The sequence below is a fragment of the Pogonomyrmex barbatus genome, unplaced genomic scaffold, assembly GCF_055798465.1.
Source record: "Pogonomyrmex barbatus isolate J1 unplaced genomic scaffold, ASM5579846v1 scaffold3, whole genome shotgun sequence".
In the NCBI taxonomy this organism is placed as follows: Eukaryota; Metazoa; Arthropoda; class Insecta; order Hymenoptera; family Formicidae; genus Pogonomyrmex; species Pogonomyrmex barbatus.
The window spans coordinates 7,364,051-7,389,031 of record NW_028297127.1 but is presented as its reverse complement, the minus strand read 5'-3'; the positions used below and the strand labels follow the sequence as shown (position 1 = coordinate 7,389,031).

The window sequence follows — 24,981 nt, the reverse complement described above, 5'->3', positions numbered from 1 at the left end:
GTCCTATCAGTAGCGCGGACACGTAGAAACTTTCTCCTTTCGTCCTTTTCGCTCTCAGTTTTCTTTTTCCATTCGCGTTGTCCACGTTGCTCGGCCGGAGACGATGTATCGGCTTCCCTTTCATCCCCCCCCCTCCCCCCGTAACGGTGCTTCCTTCATTTTTCGGATCGGCGATGCGCCGACTGAGTTCCAAACTTGTTCAGAATATTTTTCCACGCCGGGGTTCCGGTCATATTGGACGCCGCCGGGCAATAACGTTTTTCGAGCTGGTCCCTTGTGAGGTAATAAATCCCGTATGATCGCCATTGAATATTTAATAACGTGTTCTCGTTGTACATCCCGTGAGTATTATTGCGACGTCGATAGAGATCTAGTAATCTCATTTAATGCGACGCAACGTTTTCATGAAAAAACCAATGCGCTGTTTGAGCGTAAAAATTTTATGTATGCCGACAGAATATCAGTGGCAGTATCTGCATATATTTCGAGATCATTATATCCGGCGGCATAAAAATTGAATTTCATTAATATTTTAATTAATGAAAAATTCAAAACACGTCTGGCCGTTTGTTACTATGGTACGTTATTTTTTTTCTTACAAGCTGCTAAAATTACGCTGTCGTAGTCAAAGATTAATTTGGGGTTCGCGAAGGTTTTACACTGCTAATGGACAGAGCATTGCTTGCTATTCATCCGCATTTATCATAAATCTTCTTGTCACGAGCCAGTATCGGTTTCGAGAAATGCTTCGTCGTTTTAGTTACTCAATCACTGTGGCTGGCATCTAAGAAGAACGATGGCTATTCGGGGAAGAACGTACCATCTTTTATTCCTCATCTTTTTGCCCTATCAATCTGTGCTCGAATTTAACCCGAATCGGCCATTTATCGGATTCGTAAGAAATTCCGCATACGAATGTGAGTACGCATACTTCTAGCGCATACTTTTATCGCCAGATCTTTCCCATAAATTTTCAGAGAATATCAACCAGAAAATATCACTATTGAAATAATTAAATGTTAATATTAAACGTTATTATTATTATTATTATTATTATTAATATATGTATACGTAAAATTCTCTCTTCGTTCTCATTTTTATTTAGCAAATAATTCCGTGAGGATTTTGTTACGTAAAAAATAGCATGATCATTATAATTACATCTTGGAATAACATTAACAATTTATTTTCAAGAAAAAAAAATCTTAAGATTATATCGTATGCATATATCAAATTGTCTCAAATGAAACCACGATTTACCAGATCTCATTTTTATCGAACGAGAATTTGTTTCTTTTAATCGTGTTCTTGTATTTTATCACGTTTAACTTATTACATGTTAATATGTTAATAATAAATACATTTTTATTTCTTTTACATCAAGCGCCGAGATATAGATATCCTTTATGGACATTTACTATCAGTACGCTTTTTAAGCTCCCTGAAAGTGAATCGACGTTTACGCCTCATCGCGCCTTTCGTCGCGTTTTGACATAAAGACGCCGTCGCGCGAACCAAACTTTTAATAGAGAGAGTTGACACGAGCTGGAATGTCGTTGCCGCTTACAAGCGTGACAAGTCGGAGAGAGCGGCACTCAAGGCGATGAAATTTACTTAGCAAGAGTAACGACATCACTGTCCACTCGGAAAAGGCACTCGACGAACAGGAGTGAGTCAGATATCAAGGAACATAAGCGAAATATAAGAGAAAGGAAGCTCCGAAGCTAAATCGTGCGTTCGGCGCCAATAATGCAAAAATTTCAACAACCAAACATCAATAAACAAACAAGCATCCGCTAAAAATTATTAATAAATCAGGAATTGTTAATTGAAGAAATAAATTATAAATAATTTAATTTGAATTGTTTTGAAATGTTTGTGCTATCGTAAATAAATTTAAAGCCACAATGAGAACAATTGTGAGAATAATTTTTGAATTATGTTAAAATTATACATGCCTATCATAAATTACCTATCATAAATTCTTTCCTCTTTCTTGCTCTCTCCCCTTCTCGTTTAACAAAATTTGCTATTTCGAGATTTTGTTTGAGTTTTGTATTATTCTATTCACAAAATATTATACCGTGGAAAATTTCCTATTGGAAAAAGTCAGAATTTATTTGTATCTATTAATCAATCAAGCAATAATATACCGCGTCATAAAATCAATAATATTAAGATACACTGCGTCATAAAATTCGTTTTCTATCTCTTCTTCTAGAATTTACGACTTCGCCATATAGAAGATTTCATAAAATAATGACGATACGTATTCGTATATAAAACGACAAAATAATTTACAACAGAATCCCAGAGAAAGAACTAATACCTGCATATAAAAAAAAAAGATATAATATATATATTTAAAAGTTAATGACTTTCTCACATTAAGGCGAGCAATTTAATAAATTCACTGCACGAGATAAATTTTGTCGATAAATCTCATTGTTTGCCTTAATCGTGCACTAAATTTACAACGACGTTAATATCTCCATGTTCGTAAATTTTCGCGCATATTTTAGTACCCGTTATAAATCGCCGTAAATCACATTATCGTGCGCATCAACGAGAAAAAGAACAGATTCGCGCGTTCCACTTTCAGGCGCCGTTAAAGCCCTTTTAAGACGGTTAAATTATCGAGACACATCGATTCCCCGAGAGACAATGCCGCGCAGACAGGAATGCAAGAGTCAGTATTTACAGCGAATGCATCACGATTGTAAAACCCCGACGATTTTATCTCGAACCATTTACGAACATCCATTTGCATCTCACACGCGAAATATCACGTCTATGAAGCGCAAGCACGTATATATTGCACCTTGCCATCAATTAGAAAGTTTCATCGACGCTTTAGCAGAGAATTTCACAAGCAATAATTTGCAAATTATCTCATAAAATCTAATAAATTAAAAGAAAGTTACGTTAATCCTTTTAATGAAAGATATTATTTCCAACTTATAAAAGATATTTATGCATGCTTTTAATTATAAAATAATTATTAATTGTAGTTTTATTTAAAATGTATTTTATATAAAATTTTAATTATTATGATTTGCAATATACTTTTGAGCACAGTCTGATGTGCATAAATTTCTTTTCCTATCTACCTTTTCCTATCGCTTGATACGTTTCTCTCTTTTAAAATTAATGCTGTATTGCATTCCAAATGACTTTCATTAAAAGATCAGCCCGAGTGCCTCATATAAACGCTAATGTTATTTTAGTAAGTCAAAGCAAGCAGGAGCGAGAGGCGCAAGACGACAAAATCCAGTTACTTTGCCAGACTAATATCATTATTGCCCACTTGAACGAAAGTAGAAAAGCCCCGTGTAAGGCGAGACAAGTGATTACTCGTGCGAGTCATCGACCTCAACGCGCGGTCTTCCACCCATATTAATATTTACGCAAATGTATTAACATGATAAATTAGAGATCTTGTCAAGCTACGCCTCGAAATGGCTCGTGTACACTTTGACTATTACATCAGTGCACTACCAATTTTTGCTGTTGAAGAAAAATATAAAATTCCAAGTGTACAAATATAAAGTGTAAAAAAATAGATATATATATTTTTTCTTTTTCAAGGAAAAATTTACTAAACATCTATAATAATATATCTATACTTTAATCTTGTTAGAAAGAATGATTTTTTTTTTATAAATTATTGATCCACTTATTTTTTATAAGTTTTATAAGTTTTTTTTAATTTCATTTTATTTCGTGTAATGAAATATTTGTTATATTTGATTTATATATTGCTTGTGTCAAAAACGAGATAAAGCAATAAAAAAAAAAAACGTTTTAGTTTATATTTCGGGAAATGTTCATTTTATATTTGCAAATTCTTTATGCAAAAAGAAACACGACTATAAGCATTTATTTCAAACGAACTTCTTCCTCGAGTAATAAAATGCTTCTTCAATTCCTTTGCAACGAGAGAAGCACTCACATAATTTTCGCCAAGTCCCGTCAAGAAGTAGGAGAAAATTTAATGGCCCGGTGACTCAAAGGATTTCTGAAGCTCAGCGTGAGACATTTTTAACCTTTGTTTTGTGTTGCAACGTTGATTTCTACTGTGTAAAATGTAGATTTTAAGTATCTAATAAATAAAATGCAACGAAACTTTATTCGTTCTCTATAATGTTGTAAAGAATAATTTGTAAGATTATTATTTCATTTTTTTCGAATTTTATTTTCTTTTCAAATATCAAAATCTTCTTAATAATTTCATTTTGTTATATTCAAATCCTTTTACATACAACAATTATACAAATCTATAAGATGGATATTTCTGCAAAGAAAAAATAGTTTTGTTGTAATATTTAAAAACTTGATCAGACATAAATAAATAATTACGTAGAATTCAGATTGGTTATTGATAGAATATTAAAAATTTGCGCAGTATTATCATGCTTAAACATCCTAAATCATTATTTTTATAATCCAACAAAATTATTTTCATACCTGGCCAAATTTTTAGATAGCTCCAGCAGAAATCTTTCTATAAAATATCCATTTTATATATCATTTGTATAACAATTTTTACATGACAAATTTGAATACCAAAAAAAAAAATAAATAGTTATTGAGAAGACTTGAGAAGATATTTGAAAATATATTAAAAGTCAAAAAGAAATGTGATATAATTCTGATAGAAAGTGTTCCACTGTTACATATTTTTAAATTCGGTTATTAAATTCGACAACCTTTTTAGAAATAAATTAATTTTTCTTACGCATGTTCGCGGGAGGAAGTTATCGCTCTGGTATGGTTCTTGCAATGATCGATTCAATTGTATTAAGTTATTTCACGCTTCTGTCGTTTTCATATTACGACACAGCGCAGCACGTGGCAAGTCGGAGCACGTACACGTTGCAAAAGTACAATATCGTGTGTGTGGCGCGCAGCTGCGCGTTTCGGAAAACTCATACCTTCCATAGGAGTACAGTGACGTTTCTGCAGGCAGCAGGAATGGGATCATCCCTTACGAGTTTTCGCTTATCGCGGAAAGGATTGCCGTGTCCTCCTGCGCGCCGAGACGGGACGGAAAGGGATAGTACCAGTCAACCGCAATCCGAGATAAACCTCGATAGCGAGTGCACGTAAGGATTTGTAGCCACCTATAGCTATATTCTCCGCACGGATTTTCGGCGCTATCATTCGCTCCGAGCTCCAAGGAACTTGCTCGATAGCGAGACGGACGACCAGAAAGTTTTCTCCGAAAAGCGAAATCTGGCTGCGATCCAAGAGCTTATTCGTTACGGGGTCAAGTGGGATAATTGAGGTTTCTATTAATTAAATGCGAAATGTGCTGTATTTGCACAAATAAGACTAGACATATATATATGTCAATATGAACAAGAGAGAAAAGGAGATAATTATTTAGAATAAAATTCGTCATATTTAATAATTTTAATTTTAATAATTATTAGAGAAATAAAATTATTATTTTAATAAATTTCTTAAAATATTTTTAAGAAATATTTGACTTATCGAAAAGATATGTTGATAAACATTTTGAGTATTAATCCAGTTAACACAAAATATACTCGTGTAATCTGCATATCGTATCTTCATTTTCGTTTCCCTCGATCTGTGAAATCGGCAAATATCCTGTGCTACTTGGAACAGTGAACACGAATTGAAGTAGGGCATTAGATATTACCTATAGATATGTAATGATTCCAAAAATGGGACGCGGATAAAAAGTGCTTCAGACCATAAATCTGTTATGTGTTGAAAAAGGTAGCGTTTCTGCCGTTCGTTTTTATTTTCCAACCCTTCGCACTGAAAATTGTTCACTCGCTTGGGTAGCAATTTAGACCGAAAGTAGCTCGAGCTATCTCCCTGCCTGACGAGAATGAGGAAACGAAAGTGATGTTCAGACGAGAGAGTTCAGTTCGATTTCTTCCGCCATCTCAGTATTCGCGATATCTCTCATTTATTTCTGAACTAGATGTGAGATTCATGAGTGGGTACAAGGTGTCCTCAACTGAAAGTATCTTAAAGTTTACCCTTTTTACCCCTTATAATTAAATTTATTTAAATTTTTTAAAAATTAAATAAAAAATTAAAAATATAAATAAATAATTAGTATATACTCAATATAAAATAAAGTTCTGTTAAAATAAATTCAATTAATAAGATTATTTGTCAAAAAGTTTTTTACAGTTTTACTTATTTTTGATATCACATTTATTAATATTAAATTTATATTTTAGTATTTTAGTATCTTATTAATACAATATGCTTGAATAAACTTCAGTTAAAGCTTAATAAAAATTGCAAGAACTCATTAAACTTTTGTTGTTTTATATAAAAATCGTATTGATATTGACAAACTGTTATTTTTTTGTATTAAAAATGTTATTTTTCACCAAAGCTTTCGTCGTTAATTTTTATACACCCCGTAGCGTATTTTATTTTTGTATGCAGACGTTGCAGCCTTCAAATTCGACATGCTGATGCATCTCGCATGCATTACGATCCGCGGTATACGGGATTTTGATGGATATTCGGGAGAGCAAATAGAGCGCTCCTGGCATCGTTGCGTGTCGCCAGGGATTTATGCCAATCTTTCTTCCGCGGTTCCGGCGTTGTCTTGACGTTAGCGGAAGATATCCGGTGCTATTAGCATCAAGCTCGCTACGAGTTCCGTAATAAACCCACTCGTAGTAGAAAATACATTTCCCCGAATGTATCCATTATATATTACACGGGCACCTTCTACTCGAACATTATACAACTTAGAACACTTGTAATTTCTCATTTAATTTAATCGTTTGACTTTCAATTAAAAATACAAAAAGTTTAAACAGTTCCGGAGAATATTTCAAGAACTTGTTAAAAGAAGCTCAAGAATCTAAGTTCTAATGTTTTATATATATATATTCGCTTTTTGACAATTCGACCCTTGTACATAGCCATTTGAACCTTTATGTAAATTTTCGATGTCTCCACCTTTGTCTGTACGAGTATAGATACGGAAAATACGACAATTCGCGCTCGAGAAATTCGTTTCGTCGAAATTGACGCGAATAGCTTCCGAGGACATTACTCGCTCGAACGGGCGCGAAGGTAGGTGCCGGCTGTCAATCGGCTGTAAGAAATAACGGCGTGACGCATAACGAGACGCAGAATGTGGAAGAGTATTCGCGCGCGTGCGAGGCAGCCAGATGAGATCGTAAAGCCCGACTTTACGAGCGACCTTAAAGCCCGGGTAATTATGGTCTCCATACGGAGGTCGCAGTTATTTTCCGGCCGCGGCACGGCTTTCAGCGCCGTTCTCATTTTTCCAGCTTCCCTCCCCTTTCCCCATCTCCGGTCCATCCCGCGCAAATTAAATTCGATTATTATTCGGCTCCTGCGCGAGGATTCTCGTATATCATTCCCGCGCGCGAAAAATGACTCCAACGTTTCCGCGGGATAAGCGAAGACAGATAACCGCTCGGGAAATTCCTTATTCGCAAAGTTATTTAACGATGAGATTGGCTTCCGCTTTTAAAGGATTATGAAGAACGGATGGGCGCGAATTGGACATATTCGATTAATCTTACGGTAGAATTCGCACCATTATAAAGACGTAAATGGAATTAACTTTCGCTTTGTAAGTCTTCTATATGGCGAGTCTTCTAATGTAACTTAATTTTGTACGAATTGCTCCTTTAATCTCTATCACTGTGAAGCGACGTATGTGGCGTTAGATCTCGCTTTTAAGACTCGGTTTTCGAAATAATTAATGTATTTAAATTATACTAATTGCATTATTATCGGACAGCCGAGCAGTGAAGAAGTATCGCTTGAAGTTATAGTAATCGCTTTTATTTTTTTCCTTTTAGCTTAAGCAATATCGTGAATCGTATCTTCGTCCCGATTTTAAGCACAGATGCACGACGCGATCAGTGCACTTAAGCAAGCTCGTATCGCGATTCGGAAATCGTGCTACGCTCAAATTGGATTCTGTTCCCGCAGGAACAGCCGGGGTTCGCGGTCGGCGAACGGAAGTCTCCCAGCACTACCTCCGCCTTGCATCTACCGGCTGGAATTTCCAATTTAGTTGTTCGGGATAAGGAGGCAACCATATTTAGAGCGGACCTGGCATTAAATCGGGAACTCAGGAAGCGCCCCGTCCCCTGTTTCTAAATGAAATGATGGCAGCGTTGATATCCGGCTTGAAAAAGATTACGCGGTTGTTATCGAATCGGTTTGTTATCGCCTAAGATCTTTGTTAAGAAAACCGACATTTAATTCCTCGAGGGCAAATTTCTTTAAAATGCTTAACGTGATCATCCATTAATCAATCAATGTTACAACGCGCAAAATTCAAGCCGGTGGCAGGTCAATCGATTTTCCATATTTTCGTGAAAATTTCATTTTGCAGACAGATTTCGAACACGTCTAATTTATGACAGGAGCATTTTCTCTCCGTAATTCCGATTTCTACCGCGGGAAGGAATTAACTTCCCGGTGACAAATGTATCGCGACAGCTCGTGGAAACATATCCAACGAAGTCACGTTGGGATCGTAGAAAAGTCATGAGAGTCCTTTCTACCCTTCCATCAAAACTTCACGCTTTACGACTGCGAAACGAGTTTTTCTCAGAAGTGCAGATATTGCGGGCGTTCTTTATATGAAGCACAATCGCCGCAGACAATAGCGAAGTCTCGGTTCTCCTTTCTTCTCATCGAAGTGTGCTTCTTCTTTTTCTTCTTCTTTGGTTTTTTTCTTTCTTTTCTTTTATCCGACTGCGTTTCGCGCTGATTCCGGTTTATGAGGCTCAACGAGGCTTAAGAGAGGATACCTAACGCCGTATTTAAATGATCGATATATCCCCGTGGAAAATGGCCGGAAATCAATCAAGACAATTTCGTTAAAGTTTTGTTCGCCGTAAATCAAACATGTTCTAAATTTCCCAGCATGTAAATAAATTTTTGGTAAAAGCATAAATATAATTACAATTCTGAATATTGATGCATGAAATATTATCGCAAAGTTTATACGTATGTACACGATAAGAAAAATTTTGTTAAAGTAAAGTCTAAAAATGTGACCAGATACAAATCTGAAAGTAATTTTGCTAGACCATCAAAATAATTAGGATACTTAAACATGTGATAATAATAATGTTATAAAAAATTTTGATATTGTAGCAACCTATTTGAGCATCTTACATAATTATTTTAATGATTCTATAAAATTATTTTTAAATCTATATTTAATCACATTTTTAGATATTTCAGCAAAATCGTTCTTTCTCTCTCTCTCTGTATGTATATTTAAAAAATTACGGTATTATGAATTACTGAAAAGACATTTTTTTTATATAACGCACAAATTAAAAATAAAAAAGATGATTTGTCGCGCATAAAGGAGTCATTTTCTTTCGTAATTCTGCAGTTACACGAAATTGATCAGAATGTAGTTGAACAAAAACAGTCTGCTTCGATGAAACTGAAGTGCTTGTCGACATGACGTCCGCTGTAATTTCTTCATCATGGAACGAAGAATCGCGACAACTGACGCAACGACGTCGCCAGTCGTTAATAACGAGCGAGTGAACAGCAAAGCAACGAAATCGTTATGCTCCTTTACGAGAATTTGTTGTCGGCTCTAAAATTTTGGTTCGTTGTAAGAGTGACGGGTTCCTAGATTTGGACTGGGTCCAGGACGACTAGCGAAGGCCGCTGCCGTCTTTTTCTTTCCGCTCCATAAAGCGAATGTCGCACTTTGCCACTTTTGCAAGGCCACGTTTTCGCGCAGCAGAAACGACCACATCTTCTATCCCTATTCTTCCGTGATTTCTCGCTTTTCCCAAAATCATTTTTCATAAATACTTCGATGAAAAATAACGGTGAAAATTTGTAAATTATATTCCTTCGCGAGAATTTGATAAATCTGAGTGAATAAGCATTTAAATATTTCCGAATAGAATATATTAAAAATGAAAGGAACTTTCATTTTACATACAGAAATGTAAAAAAAATGCAATAGCGTAAATTTTTCTAATAATAACGTTGAAAAAAAATTTTTCTAATTTTTTACTTCCTAGACAATTTGATTTGATTTTATTGAATTATATTAGTTTGGCCTATTCAACTTTTATTTTAACGAGTCAATTGTTTATGATTTTTTATATTGACATTCAAATTTCTGATACATTCTGTATGAGTGTAGTTTTAAAAGCAAATGTAAGTCTAATGAAACCGTATAATAGAAGTACAGAACTCTTTAATGTTAAAAAAAGGAAAGGGTGAAAACATTACACTGACTTATCGCTATATAGTGCAGGTACATGTTCGTTTTTCATTATTTTGCTCTTTAATCCTGTCTCTTTCGCCTGGTTGTTTTGGAAAAGCAGAGTCGGGAACATATCGTGCCGTGGTGCTGCGTAAAAATGGCGAGGTGGAGAAACCGGCTCGTTAGTTAAATGTCGCCAGTACGAAGCTGGCAAATGCCGCCATTAATATTGAAACGAGGTCCCTTTGAAAGAGACTCCGCGTCGCATACTAGTCGCCCGAGGCATTTTCAAAAGGGTGTGAATACAAACACTTCTGAAATTGATGCATCGAAACGTCGACGACCCGCTGACCGGTATATCAAGTACTTGAAAATCATGCGAGTGCTGCGTAGAAATGTCGAGCATTCTATATTTATTCCTTCCTTTGAAGTTTATTAAAAATTCATAGAAATAAGTGAATCACTCTGTATATACAAAAAAATAATTTAAAAGAGGATTAATACATTTTAAATAAATATTTCAAACAAATATTTTATGTACAATTTGTTATAAAGTATATATAAGAGTATTAATTAATAAAGATATAACACGAAAGGTATTCAACGGTATTTATAATTTAAAGATTATTTTCAAAATTATCGGTATAATTACGCTTTTGTGACAACATCAAAACTTAAACTTAAACATTAATCCGTATTGCTTTCTGATTATGTGAAAATCCGAGTAATGAATCTATGAATTTCATTATCGTTTAATTTATGGATTCTCTGGCAACATGTTGAAGATAAACCTCAGTCGATGAGAAGTTTGGGGATTAGTTTCATATTTGCACAATCTCGATGTGATTATAGTTTGACTTTAAGCAGAAATGTCGCATTCGAAGTTTCGAGTATTTCAAATGAACTGCGCGAAAGGGATCGTCTTGATCGAAATTTTAAAATAAAGCCTGATTGAAATATATAATTTGATCTATTCTATAAAATATCTCAGAAAAAAAATTGTTTGGTCTTTATATGATCTAAAACCTATTTTTATAATTGGATAATATTATTGAATTATAAATTATTATATTAATTATTATTATTATTATATTAATTATTATTATATTAATTATTATTATATTAATTATTATATTAATTATTATTATTATTATTATTTTGTGAGAATCTTTGAATCCAATGCTGATATGATTTTTTGTTTATTACAATTATAGCAACAGATGCTAATTAAAAAATTAATTAATCTTTACGTCATAGATACATAAAAAATTACTGCACATTATAATTAGAATATTATCGTAGATTAATATTAGATTATGTTTATTATCATTGTGATTTTAAAGAACGATCGTTTTTACGGTATATAGATTCATTCGCTTAAACATTCGCATGACGCGGCAAAGTAGCTTGTGTGTTTCGTTTCTACGATAACCTAGATTCGAAAACAAAAAGCTTCTGTTTGTTTGTACAGTATCGCAATGCTGGATCTTTATCATCTGACGAATTTCGGACGCTCGAAAACGCAGAGGGAAATAAAGGAATATATGAGAACATTGTGTTGCACCCACAAGTTGCACGTGTAACACAACAAATATATATTACTTTAAAATTTTATCAACCAAATCTCATCAACTATTAGTTTAGTATCGTGAATTATTATTAACATATAAAAATAAATTATTTAAAATAATAGATTTTAAAGACTCTACAAAATTACATAATCATATTACGAGCGATATATTAATATCGCGTTAAAATATCGCATTAAAATTATAAATTTCTATTTTGTATTAATAATTTTAACATCTTTAGTAATATATATGTGAATATTATGTTAAAATTTGAATATATGTTATTAATTAATACATTATTAATACATTATATGTATTTCGTTAGATTATGAATTCATAATCAATCAAAAGAGAGCATCTCTTTTTGCGTAGCATTGAATTATATTAAAATATTTACAAAAGCATTGAATAAAATCTCATATTAAACAGAATGACGATGTCGGCTGCTATTATTGGTATATGTGTATGTGCTTATTCAATTTTATTCATTAATAAATCACTGACATTAATAAATCACTAACAAATAGATAAATAAATATTTACGCAGCAAATATTTCTCATGTATCGGAAATTATACTGGAAAATGACAAGAGATAGAGAGAGAGACAGCATTTTCATCGTAATTGGTAAATATATAGAGGCTACACTGCAAGACATCTTACATTTAACATTAATTAATTATCTTAGTAGATGACAATTATCACGGATGAATATTATCATGAACGTTATATGAGAAACAATGTCGTGCATAGCAGGTAAAATAAATGTAAAATAAAATATAGCTATAATTAATATAAATGTTTAATAAAATATAGCTATATATTGTTTAAATTTTGCATGTTATTGTAATATACACTAGTAATTATTGTAATATACACTAATATACACTAGTAATTATATAAATAGTATAAAAATAAAAATAAAGAGATAGTATTCAATATTATTTTGCATAATTTTATATTAATATATTTAAAAAAAAATCAGTTTTAAAAATTAAAAACATAATTTATTATCTTTGAAAATTGCACATGTAATTTGTTCGTATAATGTGACAATTTAACTGGATAAACTTTTTATAAATGCGATAAGATTTCTTTCTTTTGTGTGCAGAACTTTTATTCCTTTTTGCAGGAAAAGCGAGTTGAAGTTCAAATTAATTAAGTGAGCACTGAGGCAGATTATTAGCAGCAGATTGGCAAAGAGTGTCGTCAGCGTAAATGGGGATGTACCTGTACCTAAACGAGCAAGAAAAATCGCTAACGATGACTTCATTCGCTAAAAATGTCATTTAAATGCGACTTAGATTATGTAGTATAAATTTTTTCTTTTATTGAATTTAATTCTAATTTTTTGAAATTGTTATATATAAATAAAAATAAAATTGATTTAATAACTTTATAAAATTGAGAATATAAATAAAATTTATATTCTCAATTTTATAAAGTTATTAAAATAAAAATAAGTATTAACTTTTTAAATCCACATTTTTTTGCAACTGTTACATAAATTTTACAAATAAAGTATAAAATTATTATTAATAAATAAGAATAAATCGGCTAAATGAAAATTAGAATAAAAATTAGAATGAAATATTAGAATATAATATATAAATATAAGCACTGCTTTTTGTATTAATTTGTATATTTAATTCTAAAAGACTAAACTTGCGATTTCTAAATCTTAAAAAATATTTGGGAAAAACAAAATAATGCAACTAAATTGACAATTTAACAATTTTTTGCTATTGAATTGTTAGATAATTTATTTCAATTTCGCATAAATTGTTTTTTTATTTTTTATCATCTTCATATGAAAGACAGGAATATCATAAAAGAATTTGAGTAAAAATTTATATTCTAAAATATTAGTATTTTACGTGTTGCAGTTTTATTTTAGTTCTTTGTTTTGCATTTGTTTTTCTGTTTTAATCGTTTGAGCGATAAATTCGAAAATTAAATTCATCATAATATATATGATATAACAAATTTTATTAAAATTAATCAAATAAAAATTGTTAATATAAATTTTTCCATAATTAAGTATTTGCATTAATCTGTCATATAATTATTATAAGATAATAAATATCTAGAAATATTTGTGTGTGTGTGTGTGTGTGTGATGTGTGTGTGTGTGTGTGTGTGCGTATGTGCGTGCGTGCGTGCGTGCGTGCGTGTGCGTGTGTGTGTGTGTGTGTGTGTGTGTGTGTGTGTGTGTGTGTGTGTGTGTGTGTGTGTGTGTGTGTGTGTGTGTATACATATTTACACATATAGTTTATATTTATATAAGTACATAATATTTATCGGTGTATTTGTGTTTAATTTAATATGTGTGTATTTAATCCATTATTTTGATAAAATAAAAAATATAATAAATGCCATTCATTGACGCATAGCAGTGGAGTTACGTTTACGTTGAAATCACATCAAAATTATAAAAACAAAAATATGTATAAATATGCATAAATTATAACCAAATGTTCAGAATAATTAATATATAGGAAAATAAATGTTGTCCATAAAGAAAATTATTATAAATAATTAATTTTGTAATAAACAAAATAAAATATTTTGCTCAATTCATAATTATTTTGCTGTTGCCCAGCCTTCCAGGTTTTCTTTTCTTCTCAGATTCGTTTGTTGCGCTCACTCGCAATACTGGCGAAAAAAAAAAGTTAAGTTAAAAGTTACGATTGCGCGTTTGAATCACCAGAATAGAATAAATGCTCTGCATTTTGCACGATATTTTGTACTGGATTTTCGACGTTATCACACGCGATGCACGGTTTAGTATTGTATATTGCGATGGCATTCCATTCGCAATCGCGAAAGTAACATGAGAAAAATATAAAGCTTTATGAATTGCTCAACAACCATAAATTGCGCAAATTTTCACAAATTAGCACAAATAAAACGTCAGCGGAAGGATTCGACAAATTACGATACATATAAACGTCAAATTAATAACATGCGGTTAAGAAGTATTAAAATATAAATCTAATTATAACTTTATTTATTAATTAACATATCGTAATAAACATATCGTAATATGTCAGATTCAAACTCATTCATCACAACGTTAATACAAATCAACAAAAAATTCAAAGCATACAAATTTATATCATATGAATAAATCATCGAAATAGTTACTTGCGAAATAAATAATTAATAAATTCATAAGTCAGTAATTACGGAAGTTGATTAATTGTATGATTGTTTGTAGAAAATAACCGCGTGATTTCTTTGATATGTGATAAGTTTTGAATAGTAATACTACGATTGCATGAAGCGATAATCGATCGGAGTTTCGAATAGTAATACTATGTTTGCAAAACTTGCGCAAATGACGATGATACGCAGCGATCATAGCTGCCAAAACAAACCTTACGATTGACTTGCAATTTAATTTTTCATAAAATATTTATTGTATTACAAAATAAACACTAGACTAGTATTTTATTTCTTAAATTCCAAATTAATTTTTAATATATATTTCTTATAACTTTTTATTTCTTATAAGTTTTTGATATTTAAACAATATAGTTTCATGAAGATATTTATTACTTTAATAAAAAATATATTATTTATTATTTATTATTTATTAATATATTATTAATATATTATTTATTAATATATTATGTTATTATACTATAATAGCAGTGTAGTTTTGATTATATTGAAATTCCCAAGCTTTCTCTTTCCTTCAAATTCGTTCCACTCATACAACATTCACAATGTTAATTGCAAGCGATACATATTGTTATATTACTATTTTACGTTGATAGAATCAAAACGCGAAAATAATGCAAAGGAAAAACTTACTTTAATGCGAGAATAGAGAATATATTAAAATAATAAAAAGAAACAGCGGCCAATCTCGACAAGCAGGATTTTAAACGCCTAATAATTTCTTTCTTTCTTTAAAATTTAATTTGCTCAATATTGACGATTTTTTTCGCTCATTTAAATTTTCATTTCGTCTACAAATTTGTTTCGATTTTTATATTATTTTACATTTTTAATTCGGAAATGACGAGAACAGATTACACTTAAATTAGTGAAATTAAAGCTCGATGCAAGATTTAAGCATCATCAAATTGATTTTCTCTCGCGCATATTTAATAATTACGATAAAATAATATCTTATTCTCATTTTCTATCGCTTCAATTTTTAAGTAAAATAAATTTGCAATCGTTAATTGTGGGAGTTAAATAATTTTGCGGCTTGATATTTCAGTTATATAATTGTTTGTAGCAAATAACTACGTTTGGTTTCTCTTCGCACTTAATGTGATTACATTTCAATTGTATTTCAATGCGTAATACCGTGATACGTGGAATGACACATCACCGAATCTCGATATCGAATAATAATACGACATGCAGTGACTTCTGTAGGAAGTCGTGCGTTAATAAATAACATATGCTATTTGACCGCACGCAAAACGCAGCAAGAACATAACACTAATACACTGATAGTCCCATTATTACAAAATATTATTCAATACTTTTTTTACAAAATAATTTTAATGCTAAATATCCGATTCCTTATATTTTTAAATAATATTGATATTATAATATATTTATGCATTTCGTTTTTTTGATTTGTCTCATCTAAAATAATAGTTAATTCCGACTAAACAAGTGTCTTGAAAAAATTATTATTTAAATAATAATTAATGAGAGAATTTGCTCATTATATGTATGTAAATATATATTACCATCAATAAAATTTAACTGGTACATCAATTAGAATTATCTTCTTATTTAAATAAAATGTAATTAATATTTACTTATCGACATAATATTTAAAGAAATCAATTAAATCTGTAAATTGAATAAATATTATTTTTAATATCGTCAATGTATATTCATCAACATATTGCTGATATATTCATATTAAGTTTAGAAAAGCATTAAAAGCAAAATAATCTCGAATATTATAATTCTAACAATTTCTTATGCTTCTCTCCTCTTTTCTGACCTCGCTATTCATAATTGTGTTTTATTTAATAGGAAGAAATTGGAACTTTTGCGAAATGTTTCGCTGGTGAAATCCCATTAATGCGAAATGTGCCTCCATCATCAAAAATACATGCGTGTTTGGTTTCGAGTAAAAAAAAATAAATCGAGGGTGACTGTTATTTGTTACTTGCTTCATCGTGTTCGTTTTCCGGGTAATTTGAGATCCCAAGACACTCTTATTGAATACGTGCAAATGTGCACTACGCGTGAACAAGTTAAATAAAAGTAAAACAACGTTGAAATGGAGGTCTATATTGAAGGAAATTGAGACTGAGAAATCGAAGTAATACGTAGTAAGTAATAACGAGATACAAATAATCTATAAATTTTTACAAGAAATGAAAGGAAATATATGTATAAATTTAACATATATTTAAATTTATGTATAAACAAATTTAAAAAGGTTTTGTTAAAAATTGTTGTAGAGATATAATTAGAGATTGTAGAAATCTAATCAATATAGGCGAGTCTTTAAAAGTAGCATTTAAAACTTTATACATTTCGAATTGTATTTTTGTAATCAAACATGTATTGCGCAAACGTTTTCTTACTGTATTCTTAGAGTAAAAATAAATCTTTAATAATTTATTAGAAAAAAGATTCGAGAAGTATAGCTATACTTCTTGTTAAATATTTTGCGCAGAGGAAAAAATGTTGTAGAGAATAACTGCAAATGATGCTTTTATAGTTATTACGAGAATTAACGAAAACGAATACAGATGAATGCAATTCCGACTCTCGTCATAATTTTTTCGCTGTAAACGTGTCATCGTATAATTTCTTTACGATCCTCTACGGAGTTATATTAATTGCTACGGAATCGTTGCTGTCGTAAACACGAGCTGATAAATCACCACCGAAGCGTTAATCGATAACTTTGATAGCGTGCTAACATGAAGAAATGCGATAATGTGAGCAAAATGGAGCAACGTAGAAATTATTCTCTACGATTATAGGAAAATTAGTGAAAATTGTTTCTGTATTCGCATTTAATTTGTCGCAATCAGAAACACATTTTCTCTTCTTCGACTGACTTTCTTCGACTTCGCTAACTTGACAAGTGTAGTTGTACAAAAATAATTTTCCGTTGAAACTCTTCGCTTCTCTGTAGAGGAGTATTTACCTTATCGAGACAAGTATCATGGCGAATATCAGGTACTTTCCAAGCAACGGCACAACCAGTGATGTCGGCGGGATGATTTCGACGACCAGCAGGAAAAACACATGAAGACTGATGAGAATCGAGATGGAAAGCGTTACCTGAAATGGCAGACATTTGTTAAAATAGTTTCGATATATAAGAAATAAATGGAATATTAAAAGTTTGCTTTTTTAGAAATAAGCAGATTTATTCTAGAGACAATAAAAAAGAATTATAAAATGACTAATCTTTTAAGTGTTTCACGTGATAATTCTCTAAAATTTTTATATGCATTTGTATAGTTTGTTCTAAATAAATAAATTGTTATGTTATTTTTCTTCTCTTATCTTATCTGATAATAAATTCTTAATTTATTATTATGTTAGATAAGAAATTAATTAAGCATTCTTTTAATTATATTATATTATTATATATATATATATATATATATATATATATATATATGCAGGACAAAGCTGTTTTGTTATCTCTTTCATGTTATTTTCAAAATAAAGAAATAAGAAGATCAAAGAACACAAGTAGTGTAAAAATACATGTTGCCTTTCCTTCAAAAATATGTCCCTTGACACACGACAAATTCAAGCCTATTCGAAGAGGTCAGGTAAGGGGTCGCAGATAGTCGAGCAGAAAATTCGTATTTATGATCCAGTATACGTAAAGAATGTACGAAGCAAGAGCCAAAAGGATAAACGAGTGGCCCCGTGAGGTGAAAGTTGCTCGCTGACAGAATTTATATGTGTCCGTGATCCATTCGTTTTAATAAAACTTGTAAACGAAGAGCATCAGGCACGTACAGCTACATCTGAGAACAGCACTCTGTTGCTAAGTATGATGAAAATAAAAATAAAAAAGTATAACGAGATAACAAGCAATATAAACTATTTTTCTTTACTCAATAAATAAATCATTCAATGTTAATGAAATCATAATACACATGTGATTATATCCTTCTCGATTAACAAATAAAATAAAATAATTAAATAAAAATATTGTTGTAATTTAAGCTAAAAATAAATGTAGTTTATTTTAGTTAAAATTATATTCAATTTATATAATATTATTTGTATGTATACATAAAAGAAGTATATTTTTTAAACGCATATATATACATTAAGATTTTATATATATATATATATATATATAAAATCATAAACTAAATATAGAAATTTAATTAAAATGTAATAAAAGTTAAAAATGTATTACTATCAAACATTTTTTTATACTATTTTATTTTAAATATAATTTTGTATTCAACTATAATTATTTTTAAAAAAATCATGTATTTTGAGTATTAATATTAGTGCTTACTAAATAAAAAAAAAATAATATGCAATATATTGCAAAATCTACGAGATCTTTTTAAAATCTTTTTAAAAAATATAACTGTTCACAAAGAGTGCTTTGCTATTATTGAAAATATTGCATATAATAAAAAATATAATATAAAATAATATAAAATTCTATTAAATAACAGAATTAAATTTAACTAAATAAGAAATTTTTCAAAGAATTAATCAAGCAGGTTGTGAAACTTAAATGGGTGAATGATAATTAAGAAAAAAAGAGAGACAGAAAAGATTTTGCAAAATGATCTCTCTCCACTCTCCTCTCTATCCTTTTATGTACTGGAGTTTATTGTACTTTTTTATGTCGGGCATTATATAGGTAGAAGTGCAATTTGTATGAAGTTAAAAAGTTAGACATGCAGTTCCCTAACTGCAGTAATTTTTTTGATATAAAACAAATTTTTAAAAAAGTAAGATAATAAAAAAATAAATAAAAGGAATTTTTATTTAGATAAATACTAAAATCATAAAAAAATATTTAACGTTATAAAAAATGTTTAGTTTTTAATACAAGATTTCAATTAAGAATTCATGTGTTATATTTTTCTAATGTTTTAAATTATATAAATATTTCTAACATATCTTAATTTTATAGTATTAAATAAGATTGTTCTGGACTTTTGAAGAAATTGAAAAAGCGTTTCAAAGGATTCGAATTCAACTACGTTTACTGTAAATCCAGGGATCAACCGTGTTATGTTATATTCCCATCCAGTAAAAAAAAATAAAAAGTGAGATTTTTCACACGAATTTGTTGAAATCGTGATCACGTAACTTTTTTCGGAATAAAATTTGATTGAATAAAATCTATGTGAGATTTGAGATGATGAAAGGTGAAATAAATGAAAAAAAATGTACTGACATTTACATGATCGATCTTCTGATTCCATCTAATATTAAAAAATTCATATACAATAGGATTTAAAAAATAAAAAAATATATTTTAATAATTCAAATTAAAATATAAAAGTTATGATTATATTTGTTTCAGATGAAGATTTAATTACAGGTTTGTGTAATATTGACATCTTTTGTCAAGGAAAAAATTTTAGGATAAAATCGATTCAATATTATACATATGGTTTCTTTCCACAAACCTTCGGCGAAACGGGAGATTATTTATCTGTCAATATCAGTTATAAAATTATTTTATATGAATTCTTATAAAATAATTTTTGGAAGATATAGATTATATTTGTGGAAGATATAGATTATATTTGTGGAAGATATAGATTATATTTGTGGACGTAGTCATCGTAGTAACACGTAGTCATCGACCTATACTTCTTTTTTTAATTAAATGCGACAGCCGTATAGCTTTTCAATAGCGCTTTTTGACGTTTCGCGGCGATTAATTTACAGTACGGCTCATTGTTACATGAAACCATCCATCAAGGCTGTCTCACATCAGTAACTAGTGTTTACGTATCTCTTTCAAAAATTTTGCGAATTGATGTGTTTCTTCCATTCAAATTTTGCAATTTTTAATTTATTATCATTATTTTTGTTAAGTAACATACAAATTGACTTTATTTGTTTAATTTTTAATTCTTATCAAAATTTAAAACACGTACGTTATATAAAATCTTTTTTATTATTTTCATGTAATTATATTTATTATATGTTCGATAACGTTATCTGCAGTTACTTTTATTATACATGTATTTATCATTCATGAATTTTTATGTAAGAGTAAAGAATAAAGAATTTTATGGTATTTCTTTTCAAGTATATACATTAATTTTTAATTTATAATCGATATAATTTCGTCATAATATATCAGTGTGATTAGTGTACAATTACTTAAAATTCCTTGTAATTTGTTAATTACGTTATATAACGATAATTTTTAGAGTTACGACTCGGATATAAAATGGGCAGTTTCTTTTCAGCGCATTTTCCGTCGATTACATCGGAATTTGCCGCACTAGCTCAGTAAATAAAAACCAGTTTACATTTTCCAGCGATCACGAATGTATAACACGCGATCAGCGGCGATGGCTCTTATCGGGTACCGAGTCGGTGGCTCTTATTGCGAATTGAACGCAACGCGAGCGGGGGATCGAGGCGCGCGCGCTTCATTTTTACTGCGGTTTCACCGTTGCAATGGCGTTTCATAGCGATTAATTTAAAGGATCGACCACCGGAGCGCGATAGCGTCTATCGGGCCGCTACCCTGTCGTTCGCCCTAGCGGCTTTCATCGGTGCATTCGGATCGATAGTGCACCCGGTTACTTTCCATCCGACCGCGCCTTTAATTATTGTCGCCCACTCCTCGCCTGGCAATCGCACGCGTATCTTGTTGTCCCTACCCCGTGTTTGAGCAAACGTTTCCGAAATCAATTTCGCATGATCCAATAATTACTGTGTACCGCGAGAGTATCTTGAAGCAGCGAATATAAAGAACCCTTCCGACTCTTTTATTTCGTAAAATATTATTTTAATAGGTTTATCTCCAATTTCATATATCGCTTTTAAGAAACTTCTCCTTATTATTATCATTATTATTTGTTTATCTAGAAATCTTTGTCCTTAATCCTCTAAAGAAATTTATATATAAAAAATTGGAAATTATCATAAATAATTACAGCGCCTAATAAAAGCTTCGATAGCTACAACCTTAGAAGAATAATTTTGATGTTTTACGGACTTGTTTTGAGTCGTGTATGATCAACAAGAGATGTGAACCAATACTGCCTTGTAGTTTGTGTCTTGTCACAGCACGGTGTCTGTTCGCTATGGTACATCCGCAGTTAAGCAAGATCCGCGTATGTACCTTGACACATAGTTAATGTGATACGCTGTGTTCGATCAGCTAGGTCTTGTGTAATATACGCGCGTGATACCGGAAGTGTAAGAAGGACACGCGTCTGCGCAGGTACTGTTGATGATGAGAAATACGTTTGACACTATTCACGTTAGAAAATTAAGACAGATTTCGTAAAACTAATATTTTTTTAAAAATTTTTTAACTATCCTGATGATTATGATGATTATGTTTTATGATTTATATAATATATAATTAAGTTAAAAGATAAAAACATTATTGTAATTAAAAGTTATCTAGAGTTAATAAGAAAATTTATACTTGACATATAATTGACATACTTTAAATAAACTGAGAAACAATTCTTTTGTCTGAAGTAATTCTAGATTCTCTATCACAAGAATCCCGTGGCTTCATAAGCCACGTGTGCAAACAAAAGCTGGAAATTTAAACATTTAATTTCAAGAAAAAAGTATCACGTAGTTTCTCTCGCGTAGCTTCAAACAGAAAACCCACTGACTTACTTTCGGCTGATTACTTTTGGCTTACTTGTTCTCGTGCGGTTGTTTGCGTAATTAACGCGGGTGGAATGTCGACCCGCAGCGAAATTGGCTCGCCCGTGTACGCAAACTGTCGAATCGTGAGGGTGTATGGGGGGTGAGGAGGAGGGGAGTACGATGGGCTGTTATAAGGCAAATATGATTATATTGTTCGCTCTCTGTGCTCTTTCTCTCTCTCTCTCTCCGTCTGTATGACATAATAATATCTTGCGGTATCCGTCATCCATTTTCCCCATCCGTTACAAACTCCCCCGTATCGCATCAGTCAAATGATAATAACCTTCGAGCAACATCTTCATGCGGTATCCCAGATTGCGCGCATCGATCCGTGTAGGAGAATCGTCGAGCTTCTTGATAATCTATCTCCCGCCGCAATTATGTCGCGACACAGACCGAGACTTTATAGAGAACAGTTGTCACGAGCGAAGATTAATAAAGTTAATAGAAACGTTTTGCGAATATCAGTTTCCGTTCTACATAATTAACAAATTGAAAAATAGTAGTTCTAATAAATTAAATATAAACTGTTCACCGATGTCTAAAAACTGAACTATGTATATTTAAAATAATTTTCTCTTCTACAGCAATCCCTAATTATGTTATTAGAAAATAAAATTCTAAAATTTCTCTATTTACAAGAAAATGCAGCGCGAAATAAATCTGATTTTTTTATTTAAACATTTTTACAAACGCGAAGTGCTCAACTGAATAAATCTAAAAATGATGGTAAAAAGTACTGGAACAAAATGGTGCAATGTATATACAAAGTCATGAGGCACGTCATAAAAGATGAAGCGGGGGGAGTACAATGTGGTATGCAATTTCGGTAGACGCAGTGTGGCTGCGGGTCAATCACCGAACCGCGATATTGCTTATCGATTCCCTCTGCTTGATTGACATGCCTAGAAGCTGCAACAGACGCTCACGGCTTTATTTTTTTCGAAAATCTGTAACCGGGTTTATTATCCTTTTTCTCTATCACTTTCCATCTTCCACTCTACATAAATATTGCAAAAAAAAAAAATCTGTTCGTTTTTGCGACGTATAGAATATTCGGTATGTTTCACTTCGTTTACGGCTTTCTAGTAAACTTTGTAAAATGATGCACTCGTTGATGCCAAACTGAACGATGCGTCAGTTGTGCTTGCCACAAAATATTTCACTGTTATGTAACAAGAACAAACTATTATTAAGGACAACATGACGCCTGCAAACTTGCAAGAAAACTCTAAGTGTAAAGCCGGCTCATGACGTTGAGTTTAAGCCGCAGAGTTTCCGAGATGTGTGTAACTATCGTAATAATAAAAGTTGTCGTAAATAATAAAAGTTGTCGTAATAATAAAAGTCGTTAAATATCTCAAAAGGATCCTGTATGATAACATCCCATCCTTCGTAATATATTCTATGTAATAAGCTTCTAATTCTAACGGTTACATTCTTATAGTTGTATTATGTTTATAGAATATCATTATTAATTTTTCTTTAATATAGTCCGCTTAAAAAGAGACATTTACAATTTCATTCCTTTTTAAATTAAATATCTGAACGATCAAAGAAGTAGTTTCTATTAGGTTCGATACACACTATCGGTCTACTCTCGGTCCGCTCATGGTCCACTCACAGTCCGATCATAATTCTTGAATATTCATACTATCAAATCGCTCATGGTTCGCGATCCGCTCTCGATCCCAGATGATCAATATAATTTCGATCTTCTTGCTATCAAGTTCATAATTTTTGCCCGAAAAAAATGACACTATTTTCCGATAAAGAGATAAATCATAATTGCTATGATACGTGTTAATATAAAAAAATAAGAAATATAAAAATAAAATATATCAATAATTAGTTTATAATTATAAAATATAAGTACTTTTTCAAATAACCAAGATTTTTCTTTACTCATATTGCTGTTCGATATTTCTTAATATTGCTCGACAATGCTCGATACTAACAGACTGCGAGAATTAACGGTGAATTGATTGAGTCGTTTGTTCACACTGTCGGTGTAGATTCGGACAAGTTCGATCATGCTCCGGTAAAATATTCTTTCGAAGGATCGTTGCTGGAACGAGAACGGAGCGAGAGTGAAGCGAAACCAGACCGAAACTCATAGTGTGGATACGTACGTTATAAACAATGGAATAATATTTGATCGTACTGTGAACGCACCGAGAGTGGAGCGAGAGCGAATCGATAGTGTGTATCGAGCCTAAAACGCATATTCAAGTTACCACACACGAGTATTATATATTATCTAAAATTATACAAAAAAATGAGAACTTTGTTGCTTATATATATATATATGTATGTA

At 31.2% G+C, this 24,981-nt stretch overlaps 1 protein-coding gene across 11 annotated transcripts in view; it reads right to left on the bottom strand.

The window, feature by feature from the left end:
• nAChRalpha4 (nicotinic acetylcholine receptor alpha4) overlaps window positions 1–24,981 on the bottom strand; it is a 186,700-nt gene that overhangs the window by 14,267 nt on the left and 147,452 nt on the right. For all 11 annotated transcript variants that reach the window (XM_011641987.3, XM_089079971.1, XM_011641988.3 and 8 more), the window contains one exon: window positions 17,956–18,092. In XM_011641987.3, coding sequence (XP_011640289.2) covers window positions 17,956–18,092 — 137 coding nt within the window. The remainder of the gene's footprint in view (window positions 1–17,955; window positions 18,093–24,981) is intronic.